Source organism: Podarcis muralis, chromosome Z (genome assembly GCF_964188315.1).
Source record: "Podarcis muralis chromosome Z, rPodMur119.hap1.1, whole genome shotgun sequence".
Taxonomy (NCBI): domain Eukaryota; kingdom Metazoa; phylum Chordata; class Lepidosauria; order Squamata; family Lacertidae; genus Podarcis; species Podarcis muralis.
This window is the reverse complement of record NC_135673.1, coordinates 38566829-38584809: the sequence shown is the minus strand read 5'-3', so window position 1 is coordinate 38584809 and position 17981 is coordinate 38566829. Positions and strand designations below refer to the sequence as shown.

The 17981-nt window shown below is 44.5% G+C and overlaps 1 protein-coding gene across 4 annotated transcripts in view; it reads left to right on the top strand.

Annotated features, from left to right (window-relative positions):
* Nucleotides 1-8242: 8242 nt before the first annotated feature.
* The window catches only part of KLHL4 (kelch like family member 4), a 44605-nt gene continuing 34866 nt past the window's right edge, over nt 8243-17981 (top strand). For all 4 annotated transcript variants that reach the window (XR_013391267.1, XM_028715442.2, XM_028715441.2 and 1 more), the window contains exon 1: nt 8243-8667. Coding sequence is in view for 3 of the 4 variants with exons in the window: in XM_028715442.2 (XP_028571275.2) it covers nt 8243-8667 (425 nt within the window). In the remaining variant the exon portion in view is untranslated. The remainder of the gene's footprint in view (nt 8668-17981) is intronic.

The window sequence follows — 17981 nt, the reverse complement described above, 5'->3', positions numbered from 1 at the left end:
AGTAGGGAGACATTTAACCAAATATACAGAAGAAAACTCCCTCAGACCTATACAGCCAATCAGAGCAGTGAAAACCATGCCACTCTGCCTGGTTGCTAAGTAACATCTGCACTCATCCTCCTCTTGGCTAGTTGACTTACTGATAACCAAGGCTGGCCCAAGATATTTTGGCGAACCACAAAATGGTGCCCCACTCCTCACAAGGGAAGAAGGGGTGAGTGAGCAGCTACATCAGGAACAAGGCTGGAATAAAGATCTACATTGGGATCTGGTGCCCCTGTGAATCCTGCCACCTGAGGCGGTTACCTCACCTTGTCCCATGGTTCGGCCAGCCCTGCTGATAGCAGAATTAACTCTTAAGACTGAATGATCCTGCTGTTGCATTCCTAATACAGTTGTACCTCGGAAGTCAAACAGAATTCGTTCCAGAAGTCCATTCGACTTCTGAAACGTTTGACTTCCAAAGCATGGCTTCTGTTTGGCTGCAGGAAGCTCCTGCAGCCAATCAGAAGCCGCAGAAGCCTCGTCAGACGTCCGGCTTCCAAAAGAATGTTCGAAAACTGGAAGACTCACTTCTGGTTTTCAATCATTTGGGAGCCAAAATGTTTGACTCCCAAGGCGTTTGGGAGCCGGGGTACGACTGTACTCTTTTTCAATAGCTGGATGTCAAGCAGGCCCACCACATCGGTCCACCTCGGAACGAAAAACTATGTTGAACATTTCAGGCTTTCAACAACTATAACTTATTGTGAGAGAGGGGAGGGAGGGGGAAAAAAAAAAACCCAAACTAGAGCTGACAACCTGCTTATGAGGCTCTTTCCCCCCTCTGGTTCTTCCTTAACAAGCGAGTTAAGTGGCAAGTCTGCAAAAAGAAATGTGACATTTGCTCCAGCTGCAATATGATACAAGTGTCTAAATTGAATGTTCTCTTTTTCTGCCTCTCTCTCTTTTATAAAAGTCTCCAGGCTATGTATATTTATATATTCTTTCCCATTAGAAAGTACTGGAACTTCTCAATCCCTCCTAACAAAAGGCCCCTTTCTCTGCTTTTTCTCTGAAGTATTGAAATATTGTGGGCATAATGCTTAATAGTGGAAAAGCAAATGTGTGCTTCATGCTATGGGCCACCCTGCTGAGGCAGCAGTTTGCAAGATATAGGACTGAACGATACACTTTGCTGCAGACCAAGGTCTGTGAATCCTGATTGCTGCTGGAGGTGGGGAAGGAATTCAACCAAGTTTGCATTTAAAGGCGAATCTGAAATTCACACACTTCAAAACAATATGAAAACTGAAACAAAACCTTCCTTCAAAAAACCACACTGGTCCAGATTCTACGATGTAGCTCTCCAACAAAATAATGTTTGCAAAACTGCTTATATTATGTAACAGTGTGCAGGCCATGGTGCTGTATGGATGTACAAGGGGGTGCCAATTTTGGGAACAGTGGAGGCACAGCCCTCCCCAATAAGAATGTAAAGCAATTTTTAACCCCCTCATCTGCCAACCCCCCCCACAAACAAATAAACAAACTTCAAAGCCACACACACCTTCCTTTCTTACACACATTTTATATTTGCTTTTCAGCTCAGAGAAGTTCTTCAGACATTTCTGCCAATCTGTTTTCTGGACAGTCAGCTCTCTGTACCACTAAACCAAAAGTATAGCTATGTCAAAGGAGACCCTCCCTTGTGCCTCTAAGCAAAACCACCAGTGATAGGATTGCCTACTCTCCATCTGCTCTAATGAGGCCAATCCAGCACAGACAGGGTTCCCCAAACTTGGGTCTCCAGCTGTTTTTGGACTACAACTCCTATCATCCCTAGCTTGCAGGACCAGTAGTCAGGGATGATGGGACTTGTAGTCCAAAAGCATCTGGAGACCCAAGTTTGGGAAACCCTGCTGTAGGAGATTAGGGAAGGGTGAGGAGGACACTGATCCAAGAACAGCCTTATGGGGTAGCCTTAGCCTATGTCAGAATCAAATAATGGTTCTGAGCATGCTCAGAGCTGAAGCCCACACCAACACAGCTGAGCTTTAGGAGTGTGCTTGTTCCCTGAGCAGACCTGCTGCTTCCTCCTTTTTCTTTGCTGCCTCTTTATGAGAGCGAGAACTACTGGCACATGGCAAGTCTCTCGTTTGCAAAATAAATGTTTTTGGTCATTACTGTTTTTATTTAGTGAATGGGAATATTGGGAGGACTTAAGTTATTATTCTTGTTTGTCAATCCTGCAGAAGTTAAGCTTCATTTGAAGCTGTTGGGATGAAAATTCATTATGCTGATACTGAGATAAGGGGAGAGTTTTGGCCTGTCCCATCTTGAAAGCTTGGACTGTTGTCCAAACCTTCGCTGTCTTCACTCACTGTGCCTTAACACACAGGTTTTACAAAGTGCTTAGGCTTGGACTTAGGAGAGAGTCTGTAGCAGGAGAGAGTACCATAGGCACAACCACTCATGCCTTTCATCTAATTTCTTTCTGAATATAAAAACACAAGAAGAGCCCTGCTGGATCTGAAAAATGCCCATCTAGTCCTGCACTCTCTTCTCATAGTGGCCAATCAGATGCCTATAGGAAACCTACTTAAGAACATAAGAGGAGCCTGCTGGATAACCATCTAGTCCAAGATCCTGTTCTCACAGTGGACATCCAGATGGCCATGGGAGATTCACAAGCAGGATCCAGGCATGAGATCACTCACCCCTCCTGCAGTTTCCAGCAAATGGTTTTATGAAGCATTTCTGCCTCCAACTGTGGAAGCAGAACATAGCCATCATGACTAGTAGCCATTGATAGTGTTATCCTCCATGAATCTTGGGGGTGTCAGTGCTGCAAACCGCTCCATTGTAGACTCAGGCTATACAGTGGTACAGTGGTACCTTGGAATGCAAACGGGATCTGTTCCGGAGCCCCATTCGCACCCTGAACAGAACATAAGACGTGACTGCGCATCTGCATTTGTGCGGGTTGCGTTTTGCCGCTTCTGCGCATGTGCATGACATCATTTTGACTGTCTGTGCATGTGTGAGCGGCGAAACCCGGAAGTAATGCGCTCCGTTACTTCCACATCGCTGCAGAGCGCAACCCGAAAATACTTATCTTGAAGCGTATTTATCCTGAGGTATGACTGTATATATATGTGTGTGTAAATAAACCATATATCCTAAAGACACCACAGCCTCTTCTGTTTCTCATTCTGAGGAAACCAAACCCTGGGTAAGCTCCTGGAACTCCTGGGTGGGCTGTTCAGTGTGGTACTCCAGGACTCTCTGTCTGGCCGCCAAGGACTTCTCCCTCACTGGCTCTGCTTCACACCTGCCTTGAGTGTTTTTTTCCTGGCTGAATACGACCTAGAACTCTGATCATACCACTTGCTTCCCTGGATAGAACATGAGGCGGAGCCTATGAGTGTGTGCAAACTAGCGTACTGTACAAAGATGATATTTACATTAATTGCTCCACCCACTTTTGCCTCTAGCCCGACCCACTCTTTGCACATGGGCCCAAGAAAAATGCAGAGCAGGGAATGCCGCCCTCAAAGTTCCTTGAGCTTGCCGTAAGGTGTTGTTTAGGCTAGCCAAACTCTACTGCACACTCCTTGGTTTTGATGATATCTGTGGTATATCCTTTGTGGGAAGATCATTGGTGCTGACCTTTAAAGCCCTAAACTGCCTCGGTCCAGTATACCTGAAGGGGCATCTCCACCCCCATTGTTCTACCCGGACACTGAGGTCCAGCACCGAGGGCCTTCTGGCGGTTCCCTCACTGTGAGAAGCCAAGTTACAGGGAACCAGGCAGAGGGCCTTCTTGGTAGTGGCACCCGCCCTGTGGAACGCCCTCCCACCAGATGTCAAAAAAACAACAACTACCAGACTTTTAGAAGACATCTGAAGGCAGCCCTGTTTAGGGAAGCTTTTAATGTTTGATGTATTACAGTATTTTAATATTTTTTTGGAAGCCGCCCAGAGTGGCTGGGGAAGCCCAGCCAGATGGGCGGGGTATAAATAATAAATTATTATTATTATTTATTACCTGATCTTCCCACAAAGAGGGTTGCCAGTATCTTAACTGCTCCTGCTCCTGTGCAGCAGAACATTTCTCATCAGCTGTTTCAATGCCAGGAATAAAGCCATCAGCCTGTCTGCTTGAATTCTATGTGTCAGGCTGGTGTCAGAAACATGGGAGTTTGGGGCTGTCGTTTTTTCTTAAAGTGGAAATTCCACAGACTGATCTGAGCAGCTCATAGGACTGAGTGAACCGACCTCACCAGGAGTGCCCTGCAAACTTCAGGAGCAAACGTTCAAACAGGCAAGCACCTTTAGATCGTGTTCATTTTTAAAGCGTTGTTAATACCCAGATGGCACACTTTCCATCACTGTAAAACGGTGCTGAGTTGACAGAAAGCATGCTGAGCACTCAACAAAAACAGGAACACCTCCACGCAACCTCATACTTAAGCCAGATTCAGGTAATATGCTGTTAGTGTCCCGCCAGGATCAATTTAAGTCTGCTAAGCTGTGGATTCTCTGGTTCACTGTTGTTGTTGTTGCTGTTGGTTTTTTAAAAAAATCCTGCTGAGCAAGTGCTTGAACAAGCACACAGTCAGATGCACGGCAGTAAGAAAATGAAATGAAAAGCATTGTAGATATCACAGCAACAAGGCCCCAATGCATTAAACAGTCTTAGGAGTTTTTATACTCTTTCCCTGATTTTCAGTTTTATTTTGCATAAAATGTAAATGCTGGAGATTAGAAATGGGCAAATATGTCAGTTTTTGGTTTCTCTGTTTTCTCATTGTCACAATCTTAAGTTCACATTTTGACATCACTTTGCTTTAAGTGCACAAGAAAAATTATCAGCGGTTTAGTGAGAATTTCTTCTAATAGGTATCATTTTTGCAAAGCAAATTTCCCCAGTATAATGTGTTTTGGATGCTATTGTACTAATGCATTTCCATGCAGACTTTAACCTAATGCAGGTGTGGGGAATCTATTATGGTCCTCCAAATGTTGGTGAACTGCAATCCCTGGCCATTGGCCATGCTTGCTGGGGCTGATGGGGAAAACTGCATTGCAAAATTTGGAAAAATGCGAATTTTAAGGGGTTGCTGTGTTTCCGTTCTTGTATTGTTTCAGAAAAGGCACATTCAGTAAATTTGCCTTGAAATGAAAACTGGATCCAATTTTCTTTCCCCTGCTGAAGATGGAGTGAAATAAATACATAATGGCAAAAAGCCAAAGCTACATGGGAGGACCTCTGTGGAGCTCTGAAATAGAAAGGGAAAATTGGGAACCTAAGAAGATTGAGAAAGCACAGTCCAGCCAATTAAGCCCTTAGCAGTCCTCCTTATGTTGATTGAAGGCTAAACTAAAGCTTAGCTCCACCTGGACCAGGAACGTAAGGAAGTGCCCTCTACCAAGTCAAACCATTGGCCCATCTAGTTTAGCATTGTCTACACAAACTGGTAGCAGCTCTTCAGGATTTTAGGTCAGGGTTTCTCCCAGCCTTAGCTGGAGATTCCAGGGATTGATTCAGGGACTTCTGCATACAAAGTAGAGGCTCTCTCACAGACTCATAGTGTTTCCTTAAGGTAGGAACAGCCCTAGATTCCTGGGAGGGAACCCCAGGTTCGATAGGGTATACAGTAGTACCTCGGGTTACATACGCTTCAGGTTACATACGCTTCAGGTTACAGACTCTGCTAACCCAGAAATAGTTCCTCGGGTTAAGAACATTGCTTCAGGATGAGAACAGAAATCGTGCTCTGGCGGCGCGGCAGCAGCAGGAGGCCCCATTAGCTAAAGTGGTGCTTCAGGTTAAGAACAGTTTCAGGTTAAGAACGGACCTCCGGAATGAATTAAGTTCTTAACCCGAGGTACCACTGTATAGCCTTCTGATACCAACTACCTATGCAAGTTTAGTGTTATTTCAGCTACGTAAGGATTGACACTCAGAAGACTGAGCTTGCAGTTATTATGGAGAGCAGGGGCCACTAACCCCTTTGGGCCAGTGGGCGCACTGGGAATTTTGAGTTATAGTGTTATAGCTGCCTGTCACCAAATTGCTACTGTGAGGGAATGGCATGGCACAAAATGGCTGCTATGAAATTGTGGCATGGGTGCAAAGTGCGTGCCATATCTAAAAGAGCGCCAGAAGAGAGAGGACCACCAGGCGCTGCAGACACCACCTCCCATTAGCACCCATCAATGAAGAAATAAAAGGCAGCTATTTGATTACAGAGAGAAGTTCTTTGCACCTCTGTTCAGAATGCAAAGGAGTGTGGATGTCCAGTCCTGGCATTCAGTGAAATAGGAGCATGCTTAAGGGGACATGTTGAATTGGGGAGAGAGGCTGAGCCACTGCAAACAGCAACTGAGCCGGCAGAACAAACAGTCTGTTCTGCATTGTGGATTTTGCAGGTAATATGGACGGGCAGACTGGTGCCCATGGGCACCATGTTGGCAGCTCCTAATATAGAGATTCCTCATTGATGCTAATGAGGAAAAGCAATGGCACTTCTGGTCATTGTTTCAACAAGGCTGACATCCTTGACCCCAGGTGCTCCAGAAATGCAGTGTGTCAGGTGTCTGTCTGTGTGCACATACTGCACCCCTCCAAATACCCCACAATAGGTAGCTTCTTCTTCCAAACACCCCACCATCATAAATGGGAGGCATGTGGATCTTTAATAAAACGACAGAGGAACTTTAAATCCATGTGCTGGTTCTCTAGCACATGGGTAGGCAAACTAAGGCCCGTGGGCTGGATTCGGCCCAATTGCCTTCTCAATCCAGGCTGCAGACAGTCTGGGAATCAGCATGTTTTTACATGAGAAGAATGTGTCCTTTTATTTAAAAATGAATCTCTGGATTATTTGTGGGGCATAGGAATTCGTTCATTTATTTATTTTTTCAAAATATAGTCTGGCCCCCCACAAGGTCTGAGGTACAGTGGACTGGCCCTCTGCTGTAAAAGTTTGCTGACCCCTGTTCTAGCATACCCCAGCTGGTTACAGACAACATAATTGCACTGATTCTTTATGCAGTGTGTGTGTGTGTGTGTGTGTGTCAGAGAGAGAAAATAGATGAGCCGGATGGCATGAGGATATTTACATGGGCACTTAGCCAGGAAACAGTGTTGTGTTTTCCATAGATATGCTTCTTTAGGGAGGGTATCTCATCTGAATGTTTCAAGTTTCCTCTGCAGTCCTTCCTATAGGGAAGGTAAATTCCACAGAATTCTATGCCTACAAACTGGGGGACCCTGGGGGAGAGAAAGAAAGCGCATTTATGCCGGACTATGCCATTGAATTTAAAATTAAATGCTGTTCATTTCGTTTACAGTAATATTGTACGGTGCTTGAGGGCTACCTGCCTCTAGTTATTTCACTTTTAAAAAACAAATAACGAAAACAAGGAATATATGAAAGATATTCTTAAGAATAAACTGAACTGCTGGAGAATCACAGCACTGAAAAACCGAGCATTAAAAACCTACTTAGAAACATCCTCCCATTAATACCCCTTATAAAATCTTGTATCACATCCCTAAACCTCCTCAACTGACTTGGAAATGAACCAGATTTGATTTCACTGAGTGGCGTTTGCTTACACGTAAGAAGGCTTAAAGTTGTGCAACAAGGCATCCTGACCCTATGTGTGGGGCTTAACTTCCAGGGAAGCGTATATAGGATTGCAGCCCTGGTGTGAGGGAGAGGCATTTTGGCTTGCCTTGGTGTGTGTGTGTGTGTGTGTGTGTGTGTGTGTGTGTGTGTGTGTGTGGAATAAAGTATGAACTGCTTTCTTTTTTACATGCAGCTGAGGTTGCAGGCTAAGATCCCTTAGGATGATAGTGTAGCTCTACAGTGCTGGTTGCTTGAGTGTGTGTGAGCTGAGCCACCGGGTAGTGTAATAGCAGATGCTTGCCTGCGCTAAGCTGATTTACTTGTTTAAGATCTGACCTCATCATTCTGTCAGGATGGATTCCCACCTATACAGTTAGGAAGATCTTAGCAGAACTGTCCGCGACATACAGAGGAAGCCTCACTGAGAGAAAGGGAAGGACAAGTATTAGGAACACGAGCATTTCTTCCTTTCGTTCCTTATTTTGGAGAGGATGAAGCGGAGGCATTGAAAAACACAGGAGACGAACACAGGGTCTGTTTCCTTTCTGGAACAACAGGATTTTTTTTTGTAGCAGTGTTTTCCTTCTCTCTTTCTCTTTCCCCTTCCACAACTTGTGAAGATGTCAGTCTCGGGGAAGAAGGAATTTGACGTGAAGCAGATCTTGAGGCTTCGCTGGAGATGGTTCAGCCACCCCTCTCAGAGTTCCACAGGCACCGGAGGTTGCCTGCAGCAGGAAGGATATGAGCATAGAGGGACACCAGTTCAGAACAGGCTGAAGAGCCACTCGCGGGACAGAAATGGGCTGAAGAAAAACAACAGCCCAATACGACACAACATCTTGGCACCAGTGCCTGGACCGACCCCAGTGCCCCACCGGCCGATCCAGACTTGGCCTGAGCAGCAGAACTTCATTGAGCACCTGCAAGCCACAGAGCAGGCACCGAAAGCTGGCAGAGAGGAGGAAGGGGACAAAGAAGAGCTGGACAGAAAGGCACAGGAGCTGCAGATGATCACAGAGGAGAGCAAGGATGAGTCCATTGAGAGGTGGGTGATTTAGAGGGCAGCGCTGAGGAAAGCCAGCTGCATGTTATTGCTGTTATTAATGGTCATTGTTTGTAGTTATTGCTAACGTTGTTGTTGTTGTCATATATAAAAAGCACCATCAATGTGCACAGCACATTGCAATGCACAAGAGAACAAGTCCCGGCCTGGAGGAACTTACAGTCTAAAATATGACATGGCAGGGGGTGAGAGAGGAATGGCAGAGAAGTCGAAGCAGACAGGGTATCCATGTGCATTTATTTTGGTTGCATGTTCTTATACTTGGTTAGAGCAGGGTATGGAAAGGGCCTTAACTCAGTGGTAAGGCATCCACACTTTATATGCAGAAGGTCCCAGGTTCCGTTCCCAGCATCTCCAGGCAGGGCTGGGAATACCCCCTGCCTAAGATTTTGGAACACTGCTGCTAGCCAGTGTAGACAATACAGTGGTACCTCGGGTTAGGTACTTATTTTTTCCGGAGGTCCGTTCTTAACCTGAAACTGTTCTTAACCTGAAGCACCACTTTAGCTAATGGGGCCTCCTGCTGCTGCCGCACCGCCGGAGCACAATTTCTGTTCTCATCCTGAAGCAAAGTTCTTAACCTGAATCACTATTTCTGGGTTAGCGGAGTCTGTAACCTGAAGCGTCTGTAACCTGAGGTACCACTGTACTGAGCCATATGGGCCAGTGGTCTGACCTGGCATATAACAGCTTCCTTTTCCCCCAGTTAAGGTTTTGTGAGCCTAAACTTTAATGAGAAAGGTGAGCTTTGGCCTGAACTGCTTACTCTTTCTTTCTCTCCCAACTCTCTCTTCTTAAATAAACCTTACTGTTGCTGTTGTCTTGGAAATGAATATACTGTCCAGTTCTTAGGAAGCATGCTTTGTTTCATTTTTAAAAAAATGCTGGGGCTTTTTAACCCTAAGTGAATGAAACCCCTTCCTCTAAAATTCACACACATCACACTGTGCTAAATACTGCTATTTTGTGTGTGTGTGAATGGCGTTTCCTGTTTATGAGATGCACCCCCCCACCAAGGAACAAGGTCTTTTGTGCTTCACCTTGTTTTTACTGCCCCCCTTCCCCCCGACACATCTCTGAGAATTTTCAGTAGCTTCTGTAGAGCGTGCTAATTTGTCTTCAGATAAATGAACCAGCTCAAAACCTTCCCTTTCCCCTGACTTTATCAATAAGTTCAAACTTTGATGAATGGAAAACGTTGGGACACACACAGACACTGCCACCGGTCCTCTTTGTTGCTGCTGTTTATTGCCTCATTGATGAATATAATTAACCTTGAACCATACTGGGAAGTGGCAAGGAGCTTCTTAAAGGTTTATTTTAAAATTGCAGTAATCTCACCCGCAGCTTGCTGAAGGGAGAGAACCGAGGGCAGTCATGCACACTTGCTTGGGAGTACTATTAAACTAAATGCTTGACGGCGGGGGCAGTGGGTGTGTGCGGGGGGACGGGACACTTGCTTGTCAGGGATTGATATGTTGGATTGACCTGTAAGTCCTAAACACACATGGAGGCTGATCCTCTAGGAATAAGTTCCCTTGTGTTCATTTGAACTCACTGCTAACCCAGTGTAGACAAGCTTTCTAAGTAAAATGTCACTGAAAATGAGCAGGAAAGCATTAGGGTTCAGATTTAGGATGGGAGTCACTTCTTGTGAGAAACTGATAGCAACAGATAGCAACAAGGGCCAAAAGCAAAAAAAGGGGACGATGGTGGAAATGTGGTTCCAGAAGTAATTTGTTTTAAAAAACAGTATGTTGTAGTGGTTGGAGTGTTGGGACAAGAAACCTGAGAGGTCAGGGGTCAAATCCCTTCTCAGTCCTGAAGCTCACTGGGTGACCTTGGGCCAGTCACTTTCTCTTAGCCTAACTTACCTCACAGAATTGCTGTGAGAATATTTATTTAGTTCAGTCAGGATGCAAATGTATTTGCTCCAATACAAACTGTACATGTATTGCAAAAAATATATATAATTTTAGTCTCCGGCATTTTTTCATGCCAGGGAAAAAGGAATTCTGTTTGACAACCTGCATTTTTAAAAATTGCTTCTCATTTCTCCAGCTTGTGATGTGTAGCAATCCTGATTCGTTCAAATCTATGTCTAGGCAAGTTGAACAAAAGGCACGTTGGCATATTGAAATCTATAGAGAATTCATTAAGTGCCTGACACCAGTGTACTTTTTGCACTGATGCCAACAAGGATGCAGCAACATACTCAGTAATGGAATTTCCCTTGTGAAGTCTGATTCTACACACCTTTACTGATAAGTGTTCAATGGAGGCCAATGGGGCTTACTTCCAAGTAAGTGTATGAGAGAGCATAGCTTGAGCAGGGACATTGAGCATGAAGAACAACAAATATGGTGGAAACAGTGGAAACTGCTATACAAAGGCAAATGCAGCAATGCCCAACCAACTTTGTTGTGACCTCAGCTTGCATGACTTCTTACTTATGGCCTTTCTAAGGGTAGCACTGATTACCAGCTGTCCACTCCTTATAACTCAGAAGAGAAGAGGATGGGGGACAAACAAGAATTACTTGACTCCACCTAGCAGCCCAGATACGCACCAACCACCATTGGCTGGAAAGATCCCTTTCTCTGCTGGTAGCTGGCTAAAGTTGGGCTGAAATTCTCAGAAAAACAATTTTATCAGAATTTCTTTGAATTTTTCTTTTTCTGAACTGTTGGAAAAGGTTGATTCTCCCCTGGAGAATATTCAACAAAATGGCCTCCTCAGTTTCTTAATCCAATAATTGGATGGAGAATTTCAGCTCCTGCTAAGCACCCCCAATTTTCATATTGTTTTATATTCAGTAATTCAGTAATATTAAATAAAGCAATGGGCACACCTTCCTTCTCCTGGTCCTTTTCTCCTGGACAATTGCTTCCTTCCTCTATCAGAATGAATGAGCAACAGTCTCATTCAGCATTAACCTGAATCAAAATGTCTTAAAAGAGAATTTTCTGGGAATTCTTTTTGCTACCACAAAACCTGTTAGAGAATTCCACATCCCTCCCAGAGATTAATCTGAATATCCTCCTCCCCAGTCTTGCCTCCCACAATAAGGGTGGAAAATTTTGGGAGGCCACTTTTGCCCAGCAAAACTCAACAAGTCAATATAGTCATCACTGCTGGGATGCCTTCAAAATTGTGTGGAGTCTGGCCTTCCTTTGAGAGTCTCTCCATATATCCATATATCAGGAATATTGAACAGGGACATGGAAAAGTCACTGTATGAGAACAATTCCAGGCACTAAGTACTTCCAGTTGTAATGGACCTGGCATGGGGAATCATAAGAAGCTGCTTTGTACCACATCAAGCTAGTTGTCCACCCAACTTGGATTGCCTACTTTGACTACTCAGAATGAGGTCCTCCTCATTGACTGTTTCTGGATCCTTTCAACTGGAGTCCCTGGGAATTAGGCCTTGAACCTTCAGCATGCAAAGTGTGCTCTCTTCCTCTAAGCTATAGCCCAACTTAGAAGCCCCTCAGAGTCTGTGGAGAAGGTCCTTCACATTTCCTGCTTCCTGCTCGTTTTAACTGGAGGTCCTGGGGAGTGAACCCAGGATATTCTGTGTGCAAATTGATGCTGCCCTATCACTAAACTATGGTCCCTACCTGGCTAGGGCAGCATCACTGTGTTTTGCAGTGTCTGTGTTTTGAACCCCTAAAACATATTTCCTCTGGATTGGATTCCGGCTAGGGGCTTCAACAATGGGATCAGAATGAGAAGTTGTTTCCAATTACTAGGCAGGAAAGAAAACCTGTCACTAAAGCAGTGCATTGTTGTTGTTGTTGTTGTTGTTGTAGTTGTTGTTGTCATCATTGGTAGTGGTGGTGGTGAAGAAGAAGCTCCAGGTAGATTCCTATATGTGTGTCATGGACTGGTTGGATGCAGAGGAATGGTGGGAGGAACTAGCTGGAGAACCTCCAGGAAAGGAAGGCTCAGAGCCCAGGGATTGGTGGTGGAATGATGATGAGTGGTCAGAGGGAGAAGAGGGAGAAGACAGGGAAGAGGAGGTGTCAGATGCTGAAGAGGTAACAGGGCTGAATGAGCTGGGAGAGTCTGTGGCAGAGAGAAGCCCAGAATCAGAGGCAGAAGCTGAAGCAGGAGAAGAGGGAGGCCAAGAGTAAGAGGTGAGTCCGGCTGGTGAAGAGTCACGGGTGTCTCCCCCTCTTGCTACGACAATCTCCCCTTCCCCTCAGTCTCCCAGAACCAGAAGAGGCATGAAAAGAGCAGAGGAGTGGTTGGCTTCATGCAGGCGCAGTCTCTGATTGCTTGGAAAAAGCCTGAGGAGGTGGGCACTTTCAGTCTTGGCAACTGATTTTCATGGAATAAGACCACTGGGAATGAGCTGCTCTGCTCATTAAGCCTCCACAGTCAAGTCTGTGGAGATCCTTCTTTTTGCTAATAAAGTTAACTATCTTTGAACTGTGTGATTACAGACCAGCACACTCCTGTGACAATGTGTTAGAAAAGTCTGATCACTGAGCTATGGCCATGACCCAGCAACTGCTTTAGAACCTGAAAGTTCTAATTGGTTCCCATTAGCAGCTCAATAGGATTGGTAGGCAGGGAGACCAACAGCAGGTGAAGGCAGAGCAAAGGAAGGCAGAGAAAACTAATTTATTGTTTTGTCCCTGGCCTCTTCCATCCTGAGTTGCACAAGGGAAATGCTGAGAATGAGGAAGCACCAGAGGATAAGCAGTGACATCCCTTTGACTGGTTGTAAGCCAGGAGACAGGTAGGTGAGAAGGCTGAGGTTGGTGGGGCACTTTATCCTAATGGACCAGCCTCCACTGTTAAGCCACCAGCAGATCTATCCTCTGTGAAAACAGTCAGTGAAAGGGCCAGTATTAAAAATGGCCAGAGGGTTAGACATGCTAGTCATGTCGCTTCTTAAACATTAACTCATTTATTATGACACATGCTTCTTCAACCAGATCCCTGCTTCATCAGATGCATGTAGTGTTATCCTCACTTGGCATATGTATGGGTGCAGAAGGAGGCAAAAAAAGAGGAGTGAACACTGGTATCAAATGTCCCAAAATGCAAAAAGTACTGTCTGTGACCATCTGCTTGAAGTTTAAAAGCATGTGGTGCAAACGCAAGCTGTTTGTACATTGCATATTTTTTGACTGGGTGTTTTATTCTGTTTTGCAGTGTTAAAGTTAGTGATTGTCTGCGTTACAACCCAAGAAGGGGATGGGTGAGAAAGTGGAAGGCATAATAGTATTTAACATTCCTGCACCCAGCAATTAAGGGTCAGGGTATGGCACTTCTCATCTGCTGCCTAGCTTCCCCAAATCGTGATGACACATGTCTAGCGTCTCTCATGAACTTCACCAAATGACAAATACAGGGATTGTGGACTCATCTAATGGGAACCGTTTGAATCACAACCTCTTTCTATCAAGGATTCGTGACTGTCAGGATTGACTGGGCGTTGCGTTTTTCATGTCCCTGTCAATGACTATCTTCTCATTACCATAGAATATGGTGTTCTTGCCTCTAAAATGTCTAGTGTTTTGACAGACATTCTAGGCATTTTTTAAAAACTGAGTGGCCAAATCCCCCCCCCCCGTGGTTTGGATCCAATGATGACACAATACAAGTGGAAGACTATTCTATTCATAGAAGAGCTGAAGGGTGTGTGTGTCCAAAATTCCCTATTACAGCTGCAACCTGCCATTCCCACCCCTATAATAATTTTGGATAACTCCCTCACCACCAGGAGAACCTTCTCAAACAGTATGCATCCTTGGCAGGCAGAAGGTCACAAGTTTGATCTGCAGCAACCCCAGGTAATAATAATAATAATAATAATAATAATAATAATAATAATAATAATAATAATAATAATAATAATAATAATAATAAATCTTTATTGTCATTGCCCCCTCTCGGGGACAACGAAATTACTTAGGTAGGACTGGGAATGGCCGTTGTCTGGAGAGCCACTGCCAGTCAGTGTAGACAGTATTGAGGTAGATGGACAAATACTCTCACTTGCCATAAAGCATCTTCTTATGTTCCTAAGGAAACCCTGTTGCATAAGAGGAACTCTGCTCATTAGAAGGCAAAGCTGTGCTGGATCAGACAAGGGTATATAAATTCCAGCCTCTTGATGCCCACATTGGCTATCAGATCCTTTCCAGGAAGGTCACAATCCCCCAAGGTGAGAGCCTTCCATGCTGTGGCTCCCAGGAAATCATATTCAGTGGTATTCTCCTCTTGTAAATGGAGGCTCTGTTCGGCTCCCATAGCTAGCAACTTTTGCTAAACCTCGTAGTACTTAGGCTCCATTTGTGTGCCCATCTAACAAATGCTTCTCATTGCGTCCCAAAATAGTCACCATGCTCAATGTGTATTTATCAAATATTCCAAGACTGAAATGGTCAAGTGTAGAACCTTTTCTTACCCCACGCAAGAAGGAATCAGCAGGCTTGCAAGAGGCTCAGACTTTGCAGAGGGAAGAAACGCCTAAGGGTGGAAAATCTTGAAAAGCAGCTCAGTGGGGACTGAGCATGCTCAATGGGCATGGAATGCTAATTCTTATGGAAATGGAACTCTGGGGAGGGGGGATAGAATGGAATGACACATCCAGAAAGAGGATGCGACTGACCGACTGACTGAAATCAGGAACGGCAACATTTTGTTATTGCTGCTCCTGTTGTTTTTGAGTACATTATGAATGTAGATGACACTTTAATACAGGGCTGGCAAATCTAGATATCATTGGACTACAGATCCCACACCCCAGACCATGGCCATGGAGGGTCCCAGGTCCCCCATCTCTGCTGTAAGGGAAACAAATGGCTGCGTCGAGGAGCTTACAATCCAGATTTAGACAGTTGCCTCTCTATTTCCTTTGCTGCTATTCTGAACTGACACTTTAATTCGGGAAATATACCTTGAGCACAGGGAGAAATATTCTGGCATTTAAACTTATGACCCAGACTTGGGAGTACAGATTTTGTCTCCACGAGTATTTATTTGCTACAGGTGTTGAAGCTGTTTCCATAGAACTGGGGCTGCTAGGTGGGCTGGAGGGCCATGATCCTGATAGAGATGAACCACACAATAAGCCCAGTGGTGGAGGAACCCTCTCTGGCACCCGGGGCGGGATGCCAAGGGGCAGGGCAAATCGCCCGGTGACACATGCACGACGTCCGTATGGACTGCGCATGTGCAGCATCCCATACGGAGAGCGCACATTTACAAACTTTGCATGGCAGTGCAGAATATTGCCAGTGAGAAGTGGCTCCAAGCAGTGAGTATGAACGACACTGGCCAATTCCGGTTTCAGGATGGTCCTTTCAGGCCATTGTGAGCCCTCCAGGATTTTGCTGCCTGCAGAATTGCCCATTTAAATTTCAAGTCACATCTGCACTTTCTATGCAGATGACATTGAACCGGACCACTAACTAGCAGTGTAAGCTTATTCCAGGCTCACACAATGACTTCCAATCAGCGTCGCCTAAATAAGGTCAGGGTCGGCTATACAGAAAATCATTAAGCTGCCTCCGAGTCGGCAGACTTTGGGTGCGAGACTGACAAGGTGAGATGCACACAGCTTGCCTTCAGAAGAGGTGGTTTGGGAGCTCTGGCAGCCTTAGCTCTTTTCACCACCACTATCACCAAATCTGTAGTTTATTAATATTTTTATCCAGAGCTATATCAATAAAGAGGAGAATAATGATAACTGAAGGCAGAATAGAGAACTGAAGCAACGGGGAGGAACTCCCATCATCCCTGACCACTGGCCAAGTTCAGTGGGAGCTGAAGTCCAACTGTATCTGGAGATTCACCATCAGACTGAGAAGTCTGAAAAAATAGCTATCTCTCTTCTTTTTTTGGTGATACAAAATTCACAGGGGAAAAGAAAAGAGGCTTCTAATAGTTGAATTTTCTCCTTGTTACTACTGTCTTGGACTTGTTGAATTACCAACAAATCTGATTTTAATTTTTTTAGATAAATGTGAATATAAGGAACAAAACAGAGGAGGGAAATAGGTGAGAAGGAGAGAGAGATGAAGAATAAAGATTTGTGTGTCAGATAGGGAAGGTGTCAGATAGAGAGCTAGGCAACCACAGTTCTTCTTCCAGGGTAATAATGTTAGCAGAGCACCACTCTTGATAAGTCATCAGCATTTTTGTGCCAATATTTACTGATATACACATTTTTGCAAGGCATTTCCCCCTAACACAATGCAAATTTGCACAGTATTTTCATGAACATATGTGTTTCTATGCACACTTTACCATAATATATGCATCCCTATGCAAATTACTGGGCTGCAGAACTGCACTGTAAAATTTGGTGGTGTTTTTTGTGCATTGTTTCAGAGAGTGCAGATTTTGTGGGTTTGCCTTAAAATGCAAACATAATCAAATTTCTCCTGCATCCCTACATGTGAATAGCCCATTTGTTTTCTCATCATCTCTGCCAATTTCTTGCCTCCACAGTCCCCAGTTTTTAAGCTCTTATGACCTCACTTTCTTCATTATCCCAATGTACTCTTTGATTCTTTTCCCTAGGCAAAGAGACCATTCACTTCTCTCCCAGAAGTTGCACAGTTTGCTAACATTCTGCAGTTTCATTTTCTCTGAAACAGCCTTTGGCTGTGTAGGTAGAGACCACAGGCAACAGATAACGTTTTGTTTATGATAAACATGACATTTGGTAAACCTAACACTGTTGTATGGCTGTGCAATATCACCCAGTGGAGGGACCTTTTCAATTCTACTGGGCCAAGGAAGAAAAATATTCTTTTGTGAATATACTTAATGTTTTCACCAGCTCATTATTACCTCTTTCTTTTAGTTCTCCTGTGCCTAATGTTAGACTTTTCTTGTGTAAAGCCTCTGCACTGCAACTCAGGTTTCCCATTTAATTGCATTACACTCAGTAGGGGCATTGTTTGGAAAATAGCTTAAATTATATATTATAGTTTCTCATTATAGGCAGCAAAAATTGGCTGTAGCTGTTACCTAAGGGAGCAGCAAGCAGCAACTAGCAGCATGGAAGTGCCCTTTAAGTAAAGGTTATACACAATTCTGTAAAACGTAGAGGCAATAAGTGAAGTCATTTACACTTCCATAACAGGCTTTCTATCCTCTTCTTGAAGCCAGGCACACACTTGGGATAAATCACACAACTTTTTATGTTTGTGGCTTGATCCAAATAGCTTGGAAGAATGGCACAACAATGGGCATGGACTCTGAACAGCTGCCCATGATCCTGGCAATATGCTCACAGCACCCTTCCCCAACCTATGTGCTCCAGT